This window comes from Apaloderma vittatum, unplaced genomic scaffold (genome assembly GCF_000703405.1).
Source record: "Apaloderma vittatum isolate BGI_N311 unplaced genomic scaffold, ASM70340v1 scaffold15392, whole genome shotgun sequence".
NCBI lineage: Eukaryota > Metazoa > Chordata > Aves > Trogoniformes > Trogonidae > Apaloderma > Apaloderma vittatum.
In genome coordinates, this window is record NW_009704321.1 from 41,036 (window position 1) to 62,759 (window position 21,724).

Genomic DNA, 21,724 nt, shown 5'->3' on the forward strand with positions numbered 1-21,724 from the left:
ATAGAGTAATGGGATGATTCAGATATAAAACAGACAGGTTTTTTCCCTTAAGGAGGCTGTGGGTTAAAGAGTACCAAAATAAAAAAATGTTTCACTAAAGTACAAATTATGCAAATTCAAAATTATGCAACTTACTTTCCAAACATGCATAGATAGTGAATATATGTTTTTATAAAATTCAAGTGTATGAAGAGGAGTCATTAAAATATGTGTGGAATACAGAGGTTATATAATGCCTGATTGGTTTCTCTCCTATGTAACCCTAGTTTCTGTGATTGTAGTTTAAGAACTTGTCAAAAGTTTGTTGATATTCTTGGACTATTGCACTTTAGTGTTTTGCATTGTAGTTTACAAAATGCTATTTAAATACTGTGAGGATTAAAGTTTCTGCTGTTTCAGCATGTGCACAACATAGTCTTATCTTTGCTGCTCCTAGACGTGCAGCAAAGAATCTTGCCCTGCTCTGTACTGGCTGCACAAACCAACGTTAATTAAGGCAAGGTTGTCTAAGATAAGCAGAGAGGTGAAAAAACATATTCTTACAGCCTCCAAAAGCAGAAACATGCAATCCATACCTGCCTATACACTTTCTTGTTTTGCACATTAAGATAAGTGAGCATTGACTACACTGTATGGATTAATCTTTATGCCTGGGGATACAGCTTTGGACTGGAAAGAGAATATCGATACTTTCTGGCTGCAGGGAGGAACACTGGGTCTCTGTCCTGGGGAGATCTCATTGGTCCTCACGCAAACTTGGCTTCATCGCTCTGGGAGTGAGACTGCTCATGTGATCTGACACGTGTCAGTAGCAGGTATATCAGGGATTGTTTAGCTTGGAGACAAGGAGGCTGAAGGGAGACCTAATCTCTCTACAGCTACCTGAAAGGGGGTCGGAGAGAGGAGGGGGTCAGCCTTTTCTCCGTAGTAGCAAGTGATAGGACTAAGGGAAATGGCTGCAAGTTGTGCCAGGGGAGGTTTAAGCAGAATATTAGGAAGAAATTCTTCACTGAAAGGGTCATTAGGCATTGGAATAAGCTGCCCAGGGCAGTGGTGGATTCACCATCCCTGGAGGTATTTAAATAATATGTTGACCTGGTGCTTAGGGCCAGGATTTAGTGGTGACCTGGCAGTACTAGGTTAATGGTTGGACTCGATGATCTTAAAGGTCTCCTCCAACCAGAGATTCCATGTATGATTCTGTGATCCTGTTCCTCAGTGAGGTTTTGCAGTGAACTCCACAGTTCACTTCACAGTGGTAGGAAAAAGAGAGGAAGACATTCTCTATGCTCTATATGTCACTAATATAACTATACCTAATAAAGTATTTCTTGTGGAGTGAAAAAAACCCATATTTTTCCTTAAACAACTTTGTGCATGACTTTTTACATTTAGCTTCAGAAGGCTTTTGAACCCTTGTCCCAGGTTTTATTGAATATTCTGTTGGATTAAACAAAGAGCCTGCAGATCAGGCTGTCCTCTCTAGTTGAGGACAGATTTATTCTTAGCATTCCAATTTTGAGCATGCATAAGACTTTCGTAGCACATCTCAGATAGCCCTGCCATTAATAGCGCCACAGCCGTTGTGTGTTTTCTTACACCCCTGTGGCAGTAGTAGTGGGAACATTTACTACAGATTCCCTAAGAGAAACCGTAACTCAATTGTAGTCTCTAACAACCGCCTTCCTATTGATTTCAAGGGGACTGGACTTCATGTCTACCCTATCTATGTGTGCCTACTAGATCTGCTGATGAGCATATTTACTTAACTGACAGACCTGAGCAATGACTGCAAAGGGTACTGGGGTTTGGGACCTATTGTACATTTAATGAGGAAGAACATGGCCAGCTCGGAATATATATTTTATTTTTTTTATCACTGATGAACAGGAGAGTCATCTTGCTAGGAATTACCATGTATCATGGCTACTTTCAGTTCTTACAAGAATGTTTTCATGAACCTTACTTTTTTGCTTTATTAAATTTGTGCTTTATGCCCCCCAGGGCTGATTTTAGAAAGCCAATAAAATGCATTATTTTTCCCGAGCATTTAAAAAAAAAGTAATGGGCAATGATTAACCTACTGCTATGAAAACTTCAGGTGAACCTGGAGGAAAACCAGGCTTGAAATTGAGGCCCCTATATCTGTCACAAACAGATGGGAATCAGCATAAAAATTCTATGTACACTTCAGCACTTCTGTACATGGATTCCTGTCTGTCAGAGAAGTTAAAACAAACACTAAATGTTTGTTTATAAAGAGCTTTGTCTGGAACACTAGAATCAGCCTAGCAAGCTGGAAATCTCTGCTTTGAGGTTCACAAGAGGAAAAAGCCATCTCTCTCTATATTATTGAGCCTGTGTGTGGTGCCTCTTGTGAAGACTGATGGATGAACACACAGTGCTCTCAGAGACTGACAACAGATCTGGACACGCTGGCTTTACCCTTCCTGAGCGCAGCCCACCCAGGATCTGCATTCTCAGAGACCCTTCCTGGGATGTGTACATGATGCCCCGAGTTCAGTCTCAGCTCTCTTGCCAGAGCTGTACTGCATCCTCATCAGTCATAACATGGGAACTACTGGAGTTTGCTCTATGGTTCAGGTGGTCAGGTAAAACCTGTTAATCATTACAAAAATGGAAGTTAAGTCAAGATGATAGTCTAATTCCAAGTGGAAGATTTGAGATTCCTTGCAAGTTGATTCTTAAGAAAGTAATTTCAAAAGAAAAAAAATCTTAATAGTTTGCATGCAATGCTTTTATCTGTCTCCTCATTTCAGTGGCCAATGCAAATAGGAAAATACTAGTTTTATTTAATGGATTTAAATGTAGATGAGACCTCCAGCAAAAATCAAAATCTATTTTAAAGATCCTGTCTAAAATTTAGTCCTGAATTAAAACTGTCTGAGTTAAAATTCATAGGGGCTGATATTTTCATAGTTTGTTTTTTACCCACACTTAAGTTAGCTAGATCTCTGTATAATCAGGCTCTGAAAATAACAAGTGGCTCAGCTTTGCAATCCCTGCTCATGCAAAAGACCCTTTGACTTCAATAGGACTTTTGCACAGGAAACAATAAAAGGAGTATGTTCAAACCAAAGTTAATGTTGAAGAGCATAGGTTATCAAAGTAGAAGCATTATGGATAGATTTTAATTGGAACGTAAACCAAAATATTCTCTTAGATGCTGAAATTCTTCTGCCTTCCCTGTACTCCTTTGTCTATGACTTGAAATTGTTTAGTGCCACCTGGAGAATTGACACTTTGAAAATTATAGTACTAGATCTTTAAATACCTTCCCAAATAGAATTGGTATAATTTGCTTGAATTTCTCATGCCTAAATATACACAAACGTTGATCAATGCTTACAGTATTTAAGCATTCTTAATCCTAATGGAAAAAGAAAATGCTGCAGGTAGGTACAAGGCGTACCTCAATATTTGCAATTAGTCCCCAGCAGAAAATTTAAATACATGCTTCAAGGGAGTAATGTGATTCTCCTAATTACTTAATCCAGCAATAAAAATATTTTGGATTATACATAAATTTAAATACAACTTTGGTGATCTGTAACTCCCCAATGTTGATTCTTTGTGCAAGAATTTTAACAACTCTTTAAATAGGATTGTAGTTGAAAGACTTTTATTCATGATTGTAGAAGAAATCTTACTTTTCTCTCCTTAAAGGGAAGCACCTATTCTTCCCTTGTCCTAGGAGAATATAATAGTCTTGATTTACTTATAGCAATCACAAGGATAATATTTTGGTGATGATTCACAATTTACTGATGGAGCTTTGCAAAACAGCCTCTAGGAACAGCTAGAAATACATTGGTTATATGACTTCCCTATGAGAAAACAGTAATTAAAATTATACCACAGATTCTATCAGGACATGTTAATATTTAATTAGGCAATAAATGAGCTTAGTACAGGTGTCCAGAGTTGTTGGCAGGAGCTTTGTTAATCCATGTTGTATTGTCTCTTAAATAAAGTTGCCTCCTTTCTTTTTTCAACTGTGAAGTTACATGCTTAATTAGCAGACATTAGAATTCTTGTGTTAGAGTTTTTGTTTAATTTCTGTGTCTATACATTGAATGCAAAAGCCTAGATGTTGTGGGCTTTAAAGAACCTATTTTCTCTTTCTTTGCTGTTTCTCTCAGGCATTTAGTTAGAATTATGCTTCTCTCCCACTTTTTATGTAGAGAAACTCATTGTGTCATTATGTGTCTGGGCTTTTAGTTCATCCCTTTAGGAACCTGCCATTACTGATACTGCCCTATTGTCTTAGAGTATTTTGTTTAGCAATTAGAAAAAGGTAGTAAAGAAAAAAACGTTGAGTTGTCTCTACCGATGGTGCTTGAAAACCTGTCTTGATTTGGCCTCCTTTTAAAGTACAAGAAGGGAATCCATTTGTATCGTCCTTGTAAGCATAATTCCTTTAGTGACTCTCCCAAACTTAGTGCTGCAAATGTGTCATATAATTCTTCCTTCTCTTTCCTGAGTCTTACATTTTTTAATTATTGGATCTTATCTGTGTTGGCTTCTGCCTGGTTGTCTTAGACTCATACTCTAAAAACAGCCTTTTCCTTCCCATTTCATGGGACCATTCAGTAGTACTTGTCCAGAATGGAACCTTGAAAATTGCTGCTCTTTTATTTTGGTCGGCTAGGTACATTTCACTACAAGTTTTGATCACTGATTTGATGATGATATTCCCTGACAGCTGAAATTGGACTAATATATTTAAATGTCTAGAAAACAATTAATCTCTAAGGCAAGCTAAGTTGTTAAATGATGTAAATCTGCTGGAGTTCCAAGGGTAAGCATTATAAACTGGACTAGTATATTTTAATTATTATGCGTTAATTTTTCACCTTTGTGAGTGTACACAAGCCCTCAAAAACTATGACACAGGATTTTCGCTTTAGGATACAGATCAAAATCTCCAATTCATGTAGATATTTATCCCTCATTTTGTTCCATTCTGTTCTCCTCAAATCATTAGTACTGCAAACTTTAATTGTCTGTATAGTGCGTTGAATAGCTTCAGGTATGTTCCTGGAGCTGAGATCACTTAGAGCTTTATTTCTTTTTTTTTTAAAAATTTATTTTAAATCCCGTACTTCAATTAAAATGGCAGGGTTGACCCATCCGCTCCTGACTTCTTCCTCAGTGACTGTTTTTCATGGGGTTGTCTCCAGGGAGATGTAGAGCACAGTCCAGGAAAAAAAAAATGCTGCACTTTGAAAGCTCTGGTTGCTTAATTAAATGGAAAAACAAAAACCTTCAGAGAAACCAACATTTGTGCCAAGGAAAAATTGGATTTTTTTGTTATTGGAAATTGTATCATTTGTCAAAAAGTTGTGGGTAGAAAATTTCTAAAGAGCTTACTACTAGATGTTCTTACTTTGTATTTTCTGCCATGCTGTATTCCTATCTCTATTTTTTTTTGTTAGCTGAAGACTGTATTACCCTCTTCTTTTTCTTCTGCTACAGCTTGCCAAACATTGGGAAACTTGCTCTTGGAGTAGAGAAATTTTATTTGTTTCTGGGAAAAAACCCAAACACAACCCCTCCACCCTGCCCTGACGAAAGCCGATTTCTGCTGATCAGCTTCAGATTTCTTTTTCACAGAATGTTTGAACGTGATTTTCTGTTCTTGTGGCTTCTCACTGAAAATTAATTAATGTTCTGAGACAATTACTAAACATTTTTGTCATCAGTCAGCTAAAGCAACTGTCCATCGATGAGGTAGTTTACTATATCAAAACACTGTGATCTAAGAATCATACACTGCAAAAAGGGATCCAAAAGTGAATGTCTGCATACAAATATCGTTTTCCCTCAAGAATTGCAAGTCTACTTCCCTCTTCTTCAATAGGTATAGTTTTTGACCACAATGCAGTTTGACAGCAGAAATTTAATCATGTCCTGCTGCTTACACCTTTATCAGAAAACTGATAAATGTGTGCTCACACTGAACATTAGCAAGAAATTTTTCAGATGTCCTTCAGGGTTTTTTTCCTTTCTCTTCTCTCGCTCCCTTGCTTCCCTGTCTCTCCCAGAAAAACTGATATAAAGCTGATGAGAATTTGGATTTGCTTTGAATGCATCTTTTGTTCAAAGACTAATTTTAACCTTGTGATAAAGATTGGGTTTTATATTCTGTTGAATGTGATATCCTTAATTGTTTGTCAGGGCAAAGTGCTGTAGGACATAATGCATTTTTTAAACGATCTTTTATAATTATCGTAGAAATGTCTTTACATTCCAATGTCTAGAACAAGCAAATATGTCAAAAATAGGAAAAATATTAAGTGGTTTAATTTTAAAACGTTATGATTTTGTATTATGAAGTTATTTTTAAAAACTTGCTGAAACGAATGTGATTGTTAACAAAGATCAAAACTTAATTTTCTGTAAATATATATAACTCAACAAAAAATATATTTGCACATTTGGCATAAACATTATAGTTACTCTTACCATTTTTTGTATTTCTACTCATAATTTGTATTGATTTTGTCTTGTGTTTTAATCTCCTGATTTATTACTTTAGGGAGCTTTAGTTTATGAAATTATAACTTCTAGCCAAACTGTCATGTATTAATTAACAAAGATTGGGGGACTGCTCTTGTTTTAAGAAAGGCAGCAGACCGTTTTTTTTTCCTTGACTTGCAATGGGGACGAGATTGTCCCAAGATTATTCTAAGGTAAAGAGGGTAAACTTTTTTTTTTTCATACTCTAATCTAGTAATATTATCTGAAGACCTTGGGATTTTTACTATCTTAATCATGAGTTATGGTTAGTGTCAGCCTACTGTCTGGAAATTGCCTTAGTAAGAAAGGGGGTGTGCTGAGCAAGCACCAGTCATAAAAGCTTAGGTAGAAATTAAGTTGAATGTAAATTTTGAAGTTTCTCATGCGTTCTCGGGGTTAAATCTTAAAGCGCTAATGAGACAATATAGAAAACATCAAATACAGGGTAACTAAAGCTTTAACTTGTCATTTGTCTTTCACACAACACGAGCGCTTCAGCAATTTGTCTCCAAAATCCTGACGCATTGCTTTTTTCCTGATGGGGCTGCAGTCTTCTGTGTTAACTTATTGATTTGGAAAGCTAGCTGACTTGCTAGAGCCATAGTGTTAAATTGGTTTAATAAACACAAATGGGATAGTTTAATGTTGTAAAAACATTTATTTCATAATGGTCTATATTTTTAAAAATAGTTTGCATAACTCAGCTTATTCGGTCTAGAAATAAAGTAGGATGTTAAAGAAGATTTGCAAGCACTGATTGTACTCCAGACTCAAGGTATAAGATATATACAGATTTAGGTGCCTTCATCTTTGTAAACACATGACAAACAGCCATTAAATATAGATAAGAATATTTTTTAAAATACCCTTTACCCTTCTGTAGCATACTAGGTCTTGTATGTAAAACTGAAAAAATGTAATTTGTAAGTAACAGCAAGGATTTTTTTCAATATCTATTCTGTACTAGTAGTTAGATCAGAACAGTTATGTTTTAAATTACCGATGTGAACAATTGTAGAAGGCTGGGGAAATAATAGATTTTTAAATTCAGCTCTTATTTGGGTGAGAGAACTTGAAAAATAATAATTTTACATCATTTTATCATTATATGCTATCTGTCTTCAAGAGAAGAAAAGCGACAAAGAGCAGAGAGAGGGCTAGCTCTAGACTTCATTCACAAAAGCAATGAAAAAAAGGAGGTGTCTTTATGGTACTAAATTTCTTGTATCTGATGGTGGAGAGATTAGAGCAGTTTCTACATGGTGAGATGTTCTGTGCTAAGTTTTTCTGTCAAGGCTTTTTCAGTTTATAAAAAATGCTCCCATATTCACTGAGCGAAAGAGAAGAACAGAGTGAGGAAGTGTCTTTACTGAGATTTTGTACTCGTATGGGAAAAACAAAGTCTTGCATATTCCCTCACTAAAACAAAATGCTTAATATGGGTGTTAACAAATTCAACAGTAGGCGTCGTGTGCTACGTAACAATGGTTTGTGAGCTGCAAGGTGCCAGTGGCTGCATCAAACCTCCTTGGGCGGAAATTGTAAGCACATTTACTTGCCTTGCTCCATGAGCCAGTAAGTCTCACTATATGTTATAAAAATCCTACTCTAGTAGATAAGGTCTTCGTGGAAATTAAATGTTAATCTGCTTGCCTGTACCTGAAGAAATAGAGATCCTAGAGCTCAACTGGAAAAAAATATGAGATGAGGGCAATTCAGGAGAGTAAGTCAGTGCTCTGGCCTCAGAAGAGGTACCCTGTACAGATGTCGCATGTCTCAGCTCTGATGGAGGAGAGAAGGTGAGGAACAACTCGGAAAGGATGTATAGGAACAGTGCTGTGTGGAGTGGTATTGTTGCTTCAGGTTTCACTTGCCTTTTGTGGATGGTTAAAACTCCAGAAGGGGTGATACTAGACACAGTCTGGCTAGACAGCTGAGTCACAGAAGAGGCAAATCATCACAAGACCTTGAGTGAGAGTTGGCAGGGAATTACGAGGACATAAGTCTGTGATGCCGTTTGTATCTATGAGGGTGTGCAAACAGCAGTGAGCCAGATTTCCAGAATACTTTAACTACTGTGATATTGGGCAGAAAAGGGCAATACCTCCTTCTCCTCTATATTTCTGCATAGGTAAAAGTGTACATCAAGTTCTACTGTAGTTAATGGAAACAGTAGGGAAATCTTGTTGTTGGGGAGTTGATTAAAGCATTTAGAAAATAAGCTATTAAAACATTTCACACATACTAGATTTTGAAATCTTTACAGACTTTTCAATACATCTCTGAAATTTCAGGAAAAGGAGTACATCGTTATTTGCTTAAGTACTTGCATTTTTCAGCTACTGCATTTCATTGTTCAAGCAAAGCTGATGGTATATCGAATATAGTAAAGTAGAAGCTGAAATCTGGGGGTTTTTTTTTACATTGCAGTTTACTGTCTACTAATTTTAAGTGTGCTGCTTTGAGATAATTGACTAAAATTACCTGAATAAGGTATTTATTTAGATCACTTCTGCACAGAGAGGATGGTGTAACTGCTTTGGTGTTTTTATTGGCATTTGGTGAGTAGTAACCGCAGGAATGTACAGATGCATGCTCCACTTGGCAAGTATAATATTTTCCCTCCCTGAAAGAAAGAAAGGTCACATAAATTAACTTTGTAAAAAATAGTAATCTGCTCTTTGTGTTAAACCTTTTTCTCATACTAATGAAAAGAAACTGACGAAGGTCACTCATTCCTATCTGCTTTTGTCAGTTAAAGAGAAAATCTTAATTTGAAGTGTGCAGTGACTTTCATTGACTTTGTGGGCCAATGCTTCAAGGCAGTGTCTCACAGAAGCCTCTCAGAATGAAGGAAACACATGTTAATACTTGGTAGAGTGTGATTAAATGTATTTTTTAAATCCAAAAATCTTATTTGAAACCTAAATTGTGCTACAGATATTTACATTGCAGAACACGTCCGTACTTTGAGGACTGAATACTTGTACAACAGGTTAATATATTAATTAAAAGTACAGTTAATTAATTTTCTTTCAGATTGCAAGTACAAATGCCTATGTGTTCTCTTAAGCAATTTTACCATTTCAAGTGTTCATTAAAGTATCATTAATTGTAATATTTTGGGGAAAAGAGGGGAAAAATGCTTCAAGCTCTGCAAATCAATAGAAACATGTTAGAACTTTGTTATTTAAAAAATCATATATATTTATCATTTTGGTTATTTCTCTTATATTTACCTAATATAACTGTATTTATTGAACAGGCATGAGGCTGTCTTAAACCCTTTGGGAGACTGTTTTTACATATTCCTGCAACTGACTTCTTTACACAACATTTTTCTCAAACTTTCTTTTTTTAGTTTTCAGGGGACAACCCAAATTATTCTATGATTCTATGAAAAAGCTGAACCCAGTTAATGAAGAGCTGTCTTTCTGATTCCCCTAAAACAATAACTGAAACAGAGAGGTGAATGATTTGATTCATTTTTACAGGTCATTAACTTCCACGCCTAGAGACGACAGTGTTAGTACTCACAATGTCAATTATTTCTTTGCTGATTAGTTTAGTTTAGTCATTGCATGACCTAGCACTGGACTGGTCACCCCTTTGGGTTCCTTTAAAATCCAGATGTCCCTGCTGCCCAAACATAAAGGTCTCTCTTAGCTTAAACAACATCATTGAGTTTTTACTGTCGTTATATGTGTATATGTGGTTATATGTATATACGTATATATGAGGTTATATGTAAGGTTATATGTATGTATGTGGTTAGATACAGGGCATGGACTGGTGAATTTATTTGCACCTTCATATAAATTTAATTAACTAAAAAATGCCAAGTATTTGGGCTTTGTCTTTAGGATGTTGTCTCAAACCTCCCAGCCCATTAGACGTAAGTAGTTCAGAATTCAGTGATCTGATTGCAGAGTTCAGAGATTATTAGAGTGAATGGGGCCTGATCAATGCCTTGGGTCTTTCTTTTTTTTTTAATGTGTTAATTAATTAATCAACAGGAGCAGAAATATATGTGTAATTCAAATTAAGTCAGTCTCAAGTTACCAGAATTGTTCATAAGCAGAAAAGGGGAATCCAAAACCAGCAGGATATTGGTAGTTTTATCTTTGTAGCACCACTTTCTTAGGTTATATCCTGAGCTAGACGTATTTGAAGGATTGATATTATTGTTTCTGCTGTGCTCTTCTGGGAAAAAGAATCAGCTTTTGAGGCAAAAGAAGAAATTCAGTGACTGAAATATTCATGATTCACAGTTGGCCCTTGATTCCGTTTGTTCTCACTCTCTTCATTTGCATTAACTCCCCAAACCAAGGCATTTTGCTGTAATCTAAACTAAATACAATTTCCCTAATCCCCAAGTGTACATTAATTTGCAAGATTTCCCCACAAAACAAATTAATTTTCTATGGGCTTTCTGTTTACCTTTGCCAATGATTGTTTTTAGTAATTCTTCCTATAGCTTTGTCTTTTAGTGTGGTCAGATATAAGCTTTACACTCCCCTAGTTGTTCTTTATTAAAAGTCTTCTAGCTTTGGTCTTCAGAGTCCGTGAAAGCTTTGTGCTATTTTTCCAAAAGACTATTTATTGCTTCCATCACACAGGGAGTTAAGACACTTGTTTTGTTTTGGAGTTTGGGGACATTAGGGACATATTCCTGTATGTGGACTTCGACTGCAAATGAGGACCAGACCAACACATCAGTCAGGTCATCTCTCTGTAGCAGCTGGCTTTTTTTAGAAATAAAAAAGTTTTTATGTTGAAAACTTGAATTGCTTCCTGTCAGACTTCTTGCTTCAGTTCCATTGTGATGTTTTATGCACACAATTTTTGTAAACAATAAAAAGGTTTTGTGCATAGTGAGGATAGAAAGAAAGCTAGTGTTTCAGAAAAGGAATCATGAGTACCAGCATTTGGCCAGACAATTCCTACAAACAGGGGAAATCGATATTCAATTAAAACACCAGAAGATGATCTGTCTCAAACCCCATAGGCTGGAGCACTATGGATATTTCAGATGCCCTGACTTTCCCTGTTGTTTTGAGGACAGCGGTAACAATTGGACAGCCACCAGAATTGCTCGTCTGAGCAGAAGAACCTGTGATACTATGTAAAACTCACTTCTAAGACCATAGGAGGTGAAGTTGGCTAAGCCCAGCCAGTAGATCCTGTGCTAACTCTCTCCCTGTTTAGCTTCTGTAGATGTGGCAGGAGGCTGAAGAGGAAGGTGACGGTAAGGCAAGTTCTATGTAGGTATTTCACACTCATCTCAGAGAAAATTTTCTTTTCTGTCACTTGTGTGATTTTATTCTGTATGTTCATAGACAGATTCCTTGAATCATCACATAAGTTATAAATTCCATCTTCTTTCCATGAACTGTGAGTCTCCTTGTGTCTGGGGCTGTCATGTGCTAACAAGAGACAGGAGAGGTGCCAGTGTGTCAGTCATTACAGACTCTCTCCATCTAGCTTGCTTTGAGCTAGGAGAGGCAAAGGGAGTGGGATGTTAAATAAAGATACTGTATCCCTCTCAGGAGCAACCAAGACAAAGCAGCCAGGTGGTAATGTTTGAATTTGAGCTGAGAAGAAATTTTGGAAGCAGAAGGAGCTTGGTCAGGAAAGATAAAGTGATGCACAGGCACAGGGTCCTGTGACACGGAGGCAGGAGGGAGGCAGTGGGAACTGCCATTGGAAGGAGCAGCTGTCTGTTGGCAGGGCACAAGAGGGGAAGGTCCCTGACGACTGAAGGGGATCTTACAAAGTCTCAAGGAAAATTCAAGAGTGAGGAAATGTAGGCAGAGGGAAGCACATGTCTTTACTATTCCATATGTATCTCTTAAGGTCATTAAAGTGAAGAGTGGCTGCTTTTGAGACAGTTTGCAAAGCCTGTGCATTACCTGATTCAACTTTGTGGGATCCTAGAAAGATAAATTGTTACTCAGATGTCGACTACAACTGAGCTCTGGGAAATGAATCAAAGCCGTGGGGATTCGGCTGCAGTCACGGGTTCTAAACAGGGGTCTCTGTTCTTAGGAGACAGGAGAGAGTGGCTGGAGACCCAAAGCAGGTACGAGGACTTCAGAGTGTGTTTGCATGGGAGCAGACTGAGGCTTTGCGAGTGTTTCACAAGAAGTATAATCTATACTATAGTATCTCAGTCTTTGAATTCTTACCTGTGGTAAAATGAGAGAGACTGGAAGAAAAACAGAACACACATGTAGTAAGATAACAAACAGTGCCGTCGGTGGCTCCAAGCGTTGCCTGGCATAGACGCATACACAAGCCAGCCATGAAATGGAAATCACACCATGTGCATCTTATTGTAATTTGCACTGAACCCCAAAATAATAATCCCTGACAACAGGCAGGCTGTTAGCTCAGGCTTAGTGCCATACTGCTGTAGCTACACAGCTTCTGACTGCTTTGGAGCATGGGAAACGGAAACGGTCACTTGCGGCACGGCCAAAGTAGCTCACAGTTGACAAACGACTGTGAGTACCCTGTGCTCGCAGAAGTAAGGTCAGGTTGCCAGCACTTAAATCATTGACTTTGCCTGTTTTCTCATGCTGGATGATGTGACAGCGCTGGCCTGTGTGTGTGAATATCTTTCTGAGATGAAGTCAAAGCACAACTCCTCTGAGGCAATTCAAACGGAGTGAAACGCTCAAGGGGATAATACAGAGCAAACTGATGTAAATTTGCATAAATTGCAATTTTTTGTAATTTGTTTTGGGAGTGAAGGGAGTGTACTTTGCTGTTTGGTTTTTGGTTTGCATAAAATCAGAAAATGTTCTGAAATGTTTTCATCTGAAAATATAAATTAACTGTTGAGGGGGAGGTGAAGCTTTTGCAATTAAGGGAAAATATTATAATAGGAAAATTAGGCATTATTTTGATGTCCATGTTCCAAATTTATTAGGCCTGAAAAAAGATGAACTGAGGAGATTGCTTTGTATGATTTCTACATATGTAAATGGACATATAATTATCTATCAATATAAAATATTAGTGCATATTTACTGTATAATCATTAATTCAACTTTATAAGCAGATGAAGATTACCTCAAATTTACATACAATGTGAAGAAAAGTCCCTTTATCCCCTGTAACTGCAGCATTTGGCAGATTCAGAAATAAATAATCTTTTGTGGCACGGGTATGCCTTATCAAACATATGCAGATCAGTGCTAATTAATGCTAATTAAGGTTTCCTGTCTATCTAGTTGGAAAAACGTCCAAATGTTATGAAATCCAGTTAGTATGCCTATTACCCTAATTGTTTTATATGGGATGGTTCTTAATTAAAATATGTAAATTGACCTTAATTGCTATATACTAATGGAGGTTCATGTTATCTCACTAAAAATGACAAGATGGTGAGGAGGGGTACTTAAACAAATAATTCTGATACATTTGTAAATAAATGACCTTTACTCAAAATATTTTTAATTGGAAATTGGCAAAAGGAACATTTTGCCATCTATGTTACGCTTTAGTTTTAAATAATGTCAGAACTTACAATTCTTTGTTAATATAGATGCGGTGACACTGCAGCTTAATTAAGACTACTAAACAAGTCAACATTTTGTGTGTTTACTGTGCGTTTCAAAATTGTTTGCTAACAATTTTTTTCCTAACCTCGTGTTGACCTTCAGAAATGTTATGCTTTCCAATATTGATCTTGATTTTCACTATTTTCGGGTTTGGGGTTTGGTTTTGGTGTCTTTTACTTGTATCATTTCATTTGTGAAGTTTCGTACACTGGCACACTTCTTGCTAGTGACTGGACCCGTGACCCTGGCTTTTCTTCAGAGAGGCTGGTGAGCAGCACTGGCATGGACTTTGGTCGTTTTTGGGGAGGGTAGTAACATGTGTGCTGTTACATGATTGAGGCCCACACAGGTTTTTCCACAAACTCTTGTATGCTTTCTACCCAACATAAAAGCATTATTTAAATGATTTTTTGTTTGGCAGTTTATAGGTGCTCCACACTGGCATCTTCTTGATAGTTTTCATACCATTTCACACACAGAGCAAACGTTTTTCTCCTCTGATGTAGAATCTTTTAGTTTAGAGAACTGGCCTATAATTGTGTGTATATATACAAATATATACACTATATATAACAGTACATTTTAAAAACATACAATATGTTTAAGTTTATATCATGCTGTAGACATAATTGATACATGCTTCGCTTTGCCAACCCAATCTGAAAGGTTTCATTGTTTTGCAGGATATTGTGACCAATGTGTCTCCGAGGATTGTGCGTGGAATTACTTCAGGTCCTATGTACGGCCCAGGCCAAGGCTCTTTTCTAAACATTGAACTGATCAGCGAAAAAACAGCAGCATATTGGTGTAGAAGTATTGGTGAGCTGAAGGCTGACTTTCCAAACCATGTAAGTACTGCGTGGTCATAAAGATGCAACATACTTGTTTAGAATCTCCAGTTTATAAATCAATGAAAACTCACCTTTTTAACATTAAATAGGATGCCTGTTGCTTTATTGACATGCAAGTATGTTATTAAAAGCTAGAAAAGCCCATCCAAATAATTTTTATGACAAGAAATTCTGTGAAGGAGTTGATCCCAGTGTGGATGCTGCTTAGTTCTGCTGGGAATAATTTTGTATTTAAGGATGTAACTTATAATCATCATTTTTGTTGCAACTTGAATTTGATTATGAGAGGAATCTTTATTCTTTTTGTTGTTAATTCAAATGTGAATTTGATTCTAATATTTTTATAAGCAATTGACTGCTTTAGGAGAAAAAACCCAGTACTGATTTAAGTTAACCACTTCAAGGACAGAGTCTTCTTGGCTATGGGGCATATCTGTCACTGTTCTGGTGAATAAGGACAGTAACATGGAAAGTAAAATTCACCTCAATCATTATCTCAAATGGATATAGCTAGAAATCCCAGAGCCTACATATCTGGTCTCTTTAAGTAATTCCTCAAGTGATTCAGCTTGAACAAAATAAGTGGTTGTTCCTGATTATGTCATGAAGACAATCAGTTGGTTTTTTTCTTATTCCTGGAATTTAAATGTACATATCAGCAAGTATAAAAATATTTAAACACATTGTATTGATAGTAAAAGTTAAGTGCTACCTGTTTCGTATCCTACTTCACTGTGGATGGACTGTGTGTGTTTTTGCTGTGACTGAGCTTCATAATAGTGAAAGTGTGAACTGAAAGGTAGTACTATAATTCTCTGATTTTGATTTTAATATTACACAGAATCACAGACTGTCAGGGGTTGGAAGGGACCTCGAAGGATCATCTAGTCCAACCCCCCTGCCAGAGCAGGATCACCTACAGTGGGTCACGCAGGAACATGTCCAGGCATATCAAAATCCTAGATACTGCATGCAGGCACACTGTTGGCTGTTCCTGCTATTCTCGCAGCAGAAATGGTCTCCCATTGCAGTCTTCATCAAAAATTTATCAGAGCATTTTGTGCATGAGACCAAACTGTCCTCAGCTGTGAGGAAAAGCACTAGCAACAATTTTAGAAGGAAAATTTGAACTTTCTGAGACCTATCCTCTTGTGTGGGATGAGGAAGTCCTGCTTTTCTATAGTTCCCAGGGTGAGCATCTTCTGATCATCCCCCTCTATGTGAGTTATTACTTTGAGAATGTAAATTCAGCTCCTGCATGTTGCTGTGGCTGCTGCTGTGGAATCTTTGAGGTTGATAACACCTGCGTGGGCTTAGGGGAAGCAGCACCCAGCAGTAGACCTTGGCTTTGCTCACAGGGATTTCTAAAATGTTCCTGTGAACTCATCTAAGAACTGTCATAATTATAACGGTAAATTTGTTGCTAACTGAAACCAGATTTTTGTTCACTGAGTAGAAATCTCTTGGTGGTTATTTTGAAATATTCTGTATAATTAGAGCTTGCAGAATTTCCCCTCCCCCCAATTACTGTTCACTCCTCTAGAAAGGCTTTTTAAACTAGATGTTTTAGTGGGATTTTTTTTATTAAAACCAAAACCAATTTCTGTGAACTGCTTGGGTAAGCTTAATTAACAAGCAAAGAATGACATTTTCTGCTCAGATGAAAGCCAGAGATGAGGACATAAGTGATTACAGTAAAAAAAATCTACCTTGCTACTGTAAATATATTTTTTAAAAATCAAAATTTATACATAATTACTTTTGCAATGCAATACAAGTAATTTAAGGTAAGATTTATCTTACAGATCAAAAGATATGTGTAAAATAGCTAACTCACTGGAAGGTGATGCCACAACAGCATCCTATCTCATGCCATTAGGAAAAAGTGAACCGAAAACAGAAAGAGCGGCTGAAGTCCTCCAGTAAAGCCCAGGATTTAAACTGAATTTTGCAAGGGGTTGTGCAAAAGAGGACTACCAGGCCAAGCTGAGTGGATAATGTCACCTAACTGTGACATGTTGCCTCTATAGATCAGGAACTAGCATCTCTGTTGCGCTGCCTTCACCCCTGTAATGGGTGGCCTCATTTTTTTGGCTCTTATGACTCTTGATTCTTGCTTGTAGCTTGCAATTATCTCTGACTGACAGTCTTTCCCAGTTTTCTCTTCTATTAGCTTCTCCTTTTGACCCTGAATCCACTTCTAATGGGTTATGGCAAAAGCTACCACCAGCAGAAACTTGTTTCAGTGCCACCAGCAGTGAATTAAATGTTTGTAAGGGTCCAAGCAAAGGAAGAAGCAGAAAGTATCTGAATTTAGTGTGTTTGCTTGTGAAGTATCATCAAAAGCTTTGCTGATTCAATTTGAGATTTTTGTGAGTTAATATCAGTGTTACTGGGATTTTTTTGAGAAAACACACACACAAAAAGAAATTAGATGGTATGCACAGTACAGGTCCAAGATGATTTTTTTTTTCTTTTTTTTCCAATCAGATACTTCTCTGTTAAAATAAATTGCAGTTAAAAATGGAATTGTTTTCTTTCTGGTACTTCAGTCATCTCTATGAAGTATTAATGCAGCAACTTGGCTGACACCATTTAAAACATATGGTATTATTCAGCATTGTTTATTGTTAATTTTTCACAGTTTTAAAAATACTGTGTCCAGTGCTTTCCTGTATACCAAGAAAAGAACCTTTCAGTCAGAGAGCTGTGAGTGTGAAAAGAAAATTGGTCTGTTCATGTTTGTCATCTTTGTACTTTCCCAGATACTGTAGTTTTATTTATTTATATTGGCCTGTCTTTATAATATGCAAACATCTTCCTTACATGGTTAACTAAGGCTTTTTTATGAGAATCTATTAAGTATTTATATTTTTCTGTCTTATGGCCACACATAGTATCTGATACCATGGGATTTATCATTCTGTGCAATTATTTGTGAGGCGAAAATGGATTATTTTTTTTCTTTAGTAGTAGAGACTGAGAACTTGACAGTGAGAAAAGATGGAACAATTATTTTATTTATTTGTTAATCCTAAATATAATAATAAAATTCTGAATTAGTATAAAGCTGATACCTTATTGTCTAATTTTGTATTCCTACTCCCCAAACAAAGCTTGTTTGTAAAGTGCTGTATTAATCTAAGAATCAAGAAAAAAGTCAAAGAAAAATATCAATAGTGTTGAGCCAAGCGCTGCTCCTGTGTAATACAAATATTATCTCGATATCATAATGTTGAATAGAAAAACTCTCCCTTTCTATGTCCTGCCTAGCTGGTTTGAAATGGCAGAGGAGAGATTTGCAGGTGACAAGTGAAGGCTTAGCTGCTCACCGGAGTCAACCCACTGCAGATGGAAAATGCAGGACATTGTCAGTTCATGTTAAATAGACTGTAATTAGGACATGCAATATTTGAAATGGTTTAGATAGGGAGGCAAAAGAACTCACACTAATGCCACATGTCTGATTTTTGCATTTTATCTACCAAAGAGAGGGCAAGGTTTGAAAGTGGTAAAACACTTCTCTGTAGAAGAATGCGAACTGAAGTTTCAGTAAGAAGGTGATGGGCACAATTGCCAGGTAGTCTTTCTCCCACTTCCCAAAACTGTAATTAGTGCCCTGTAGATAATAAAAACCCAAGGAAATTAATGAAAAACTTAGCGTACAAATTAGTTTGCGTCTGAGCATGTGCAGGATATCACAGCAGTACAGATAAAGGATTTGAAAGGATACTTAATGAAGCAAAATAAATAGCAAGGGAAGTGTCATTCCCTGCAGGGTTAACAGAAGTCTGTCACAAACAAGCAAATGTCTGAGAAATTCATATTGCAAGGAAGAACTGCGATCTTGGAAGATGATACCAAACTGAAAATTTTTCAATATTGCTATATTAGTATACTGAAGTCTTAGAAGTAACTTTTTGGCCTCCTAACTGAACACAGCTGAGTTTGGGCTGCTGTATGACTCTAACGAACATGCACAGGGTACCAGATTGTCAGCTATGACACTGATTCTGTGGTTCAGATATCAGTGTCATGATGTGTTGGATTGAGAAATCTCTTCCTCTAGAAACATTAAGTACTTTTGGACCCCAAAACAAAGCTGAAAACTCTTGTCATCTTAATGTTTGTTCTGCTGCTTGCAGAATGTTGCTGACAGTCTCTCTGACAGTTACTCAGCAGAGAGCAGCTTTCCAAGGATGAAACTGTTAAAGATATATTTTTGTTCAACATTTTGTTCAGAGTGTCCCAGGAGCACCTGTCAGGAGTAGCCATGCTAGGGAGCACGTGAGAACAGATTGCTGGATCTCATTCTGATAACCAGCTTCTTTGTAGTGGTCTTTTTTGTTTGTTTTCTGCGGTTTTCTGTTGTTGGGTTTTGTGTTTTTTTTGGGGGGGAGGCATACGTTTATATCTCTTGGAATAGTGTAATTAGCTTTTTATGTTATGCAACTTTTCCTACTGTAGATGTATGAAATAGGGCAGGCAGTTTTGTTTGGTTTTGTTGTTTGGAGTTTTTTTGGTTGTTTTTTTTCGGGGTTTGTTTTTTTTTTCAGTCTTTATGTTTTAACGGGCTCTTCTCCTGAGCAACTAGTGACAGAATGAGAGGGCATGGTCTGAAACTGGGTCAGGGAAGGTTTAGGTTAGATATCAAGAAACCCTTCCTCACACAGAGGGTGACTGGATTTTAGGCACTTAAGTGGACTTCCTCCGCAGAGATATCATAGACTTCACAGCTTTATTCTGAGCAGAAGGTCAAAGTTGGCTTTCTCACTAGATGTTAGGAATAATTTGTGTATTTTTGCAGGCATTATTACAGCTTTTACTTTTGATGAGTGTTCAGAGATCAGTGGGGTGTTGTGTATAGTACATAGTATTTACATTTCAAGATACCAAGTCGCTGACTTGACTCATGTTATAAAACGTAAGAGTGTTTTACCATTTGGGTTTTAAATTTGGAATACTTGGAAATTTGGAATGTAGAATACATGTAATTAGGTAAAGTGAAAGGCAGAACCTTCATATTTGTCTTGGCAGGAACCATGTTCAGAAGTAGTGAAGACTGAACTGTCAGCCAGCTGCTCTCCATAAATGCCTGCTCTTTTTAGGGTCAGTGTAGATAGATTTGCCTTTCCATCCCAAAGAAATGATACTTTCTACTACAAACATCTACTGAGGTGTGCATCCACATGACAAGTCACATCTTGACAAGCCACAACACCTACAAACTTGGAATAAAAGATTCCTAAAAAAACAGGTAGGGTTGTGCCCATGTAGACATCACTTGATACCGACAGCCACCATGCGTTCTCAGACCTATCAGAGGAGCCTTTGCTGGAAGCCCCGTTGCTTTTCTACATGAACTGAAAAGAACAGAGCACAAGGGGAGGGATCCACAAGCTGGGCTGCCTAGAAGCTTGCACACTCCATGTCATGGAAGTGCCCAGCAGTGCAGGACAGCTGCCTGGGTTCCTTTATCTGAATTTCAGATCCAAAAATCAAATTAAAAACTCCAGAAGTTGTTATTGCTGTAACTTAAATTTCCCAAAGCCAGCCATCATGGATGCTTGGTAGGAGGTGAAAAAACCCACACAGCAGTTGTTAAATTCACCATATGGAAAAAATCCCTTTCACTACAGAAAACTGGCGGTAGGCCAAGTCCCTTAACATCGAAGGAAATCCTAACTGAAGAGAGAGGATGAGGTTGGAATAAGGTATTCATATGGGTTACCCTGCCCAGAACTAAATTACTTGGCCCTAGCTAGTGGCCAAGATCCCTTAATTTCCAATGACTATTGTGGTGGGTAGAAGGGAAGAGGCCTTAGAACACAGAACATATGACCACCTTCCCTTTTTCTCTTCATCCTTCACCACAAGGAAAAAGGAGGATAAAAAACAATACAGAAGGATGCGTCTTAGGAAAGAGACAGAAGAGAGCTGACACAACAGAAAAGCAGACACATTAACAATGCACTTCCACCAGTTCCGGGTGAGCTTCCACTCTCTCTGACCCTGAGGATGTCCTCATTGCTCCTGAGACTGGTTCTGCTATTCGTAAGATAACAGGACACATTTTCCTCTGTGCAGTCCAAGGAAGAATTCAACAAGGACTCTGATTTATTCAGTCCCCAGAAATGCCCATCCATTTTGGTAGGCACAAGAGTTTCCATCTGCAAAAGTAAATGAACAAAAAGAGAGACTGGTAACACACATGTTGGTGTATTGGGTCTCCCAGATCACGTTTTCTTATAAGGAAGGGAGTTTTCTGGGAAAGACTCTTCCACAAGATGTAAAAAAGGCACAAGCCTCAATATGACCTAAATATTAATAGAGATGGCACTGAGCTACAGAATTCAGTGCTGTAAATTCTCACTTCTTGATGCTTAGGTGTTGGTTAAAAAAAAAAAAGAGAATAGGCAGGAAAATTTTCATCTATCATCAGCACTTTTTAATACTAGTGTTTGCGATAGCAGATCTACTTGAGGCTTGAAATATAGCAGAGAACTGGCACATGTTCAGTGTAACACCTCTTTTCTGGGAGAGATCAGGGCAGCTACAGACCTTAAATCTTCTGTCATTATATGCAAATTCATAGAAGCTCTTCTAAAAAATATAATTAGTAAAAAGAAAGAAAAAAGGAAAAAGAAAAAAAGAGTAAAGAAAGCTCCATGGCATTTGTAGTATACTATGCCTTAAAAGAAGTTCCTTGAGGACATCGAGACTTGGTTGATAAAGTGAGCCTGGGTTTCCAAAAATGTTTGA

At 37.3% G+C, this 21,724-nt stretch overlaps 1 protein-coding gene across 1 annotated transcript in view; it reads left to right on the forward strand.

The window, feature by feature from the left end:
* Positions 1-21,724, forward strand: part of DPYD (dihydropyrimidine dehydrogenase) — a gene marked incomplete at its 3' end in the record, with an annotated part of 137,774 nt that overhangs the window by 37,134 nt on the left and 78,916 nt on the right. The window contains exon 7 of the mRNA XM_009865013.1: positions 14,795-14,959. Coding sequence (XP_009863315.1) covers positions 14,795-14,959 — 165 coding nt within the window. The remainder of the gene's footprint in view (positions 1-14,794; positions 14,960-21,724) is intronic.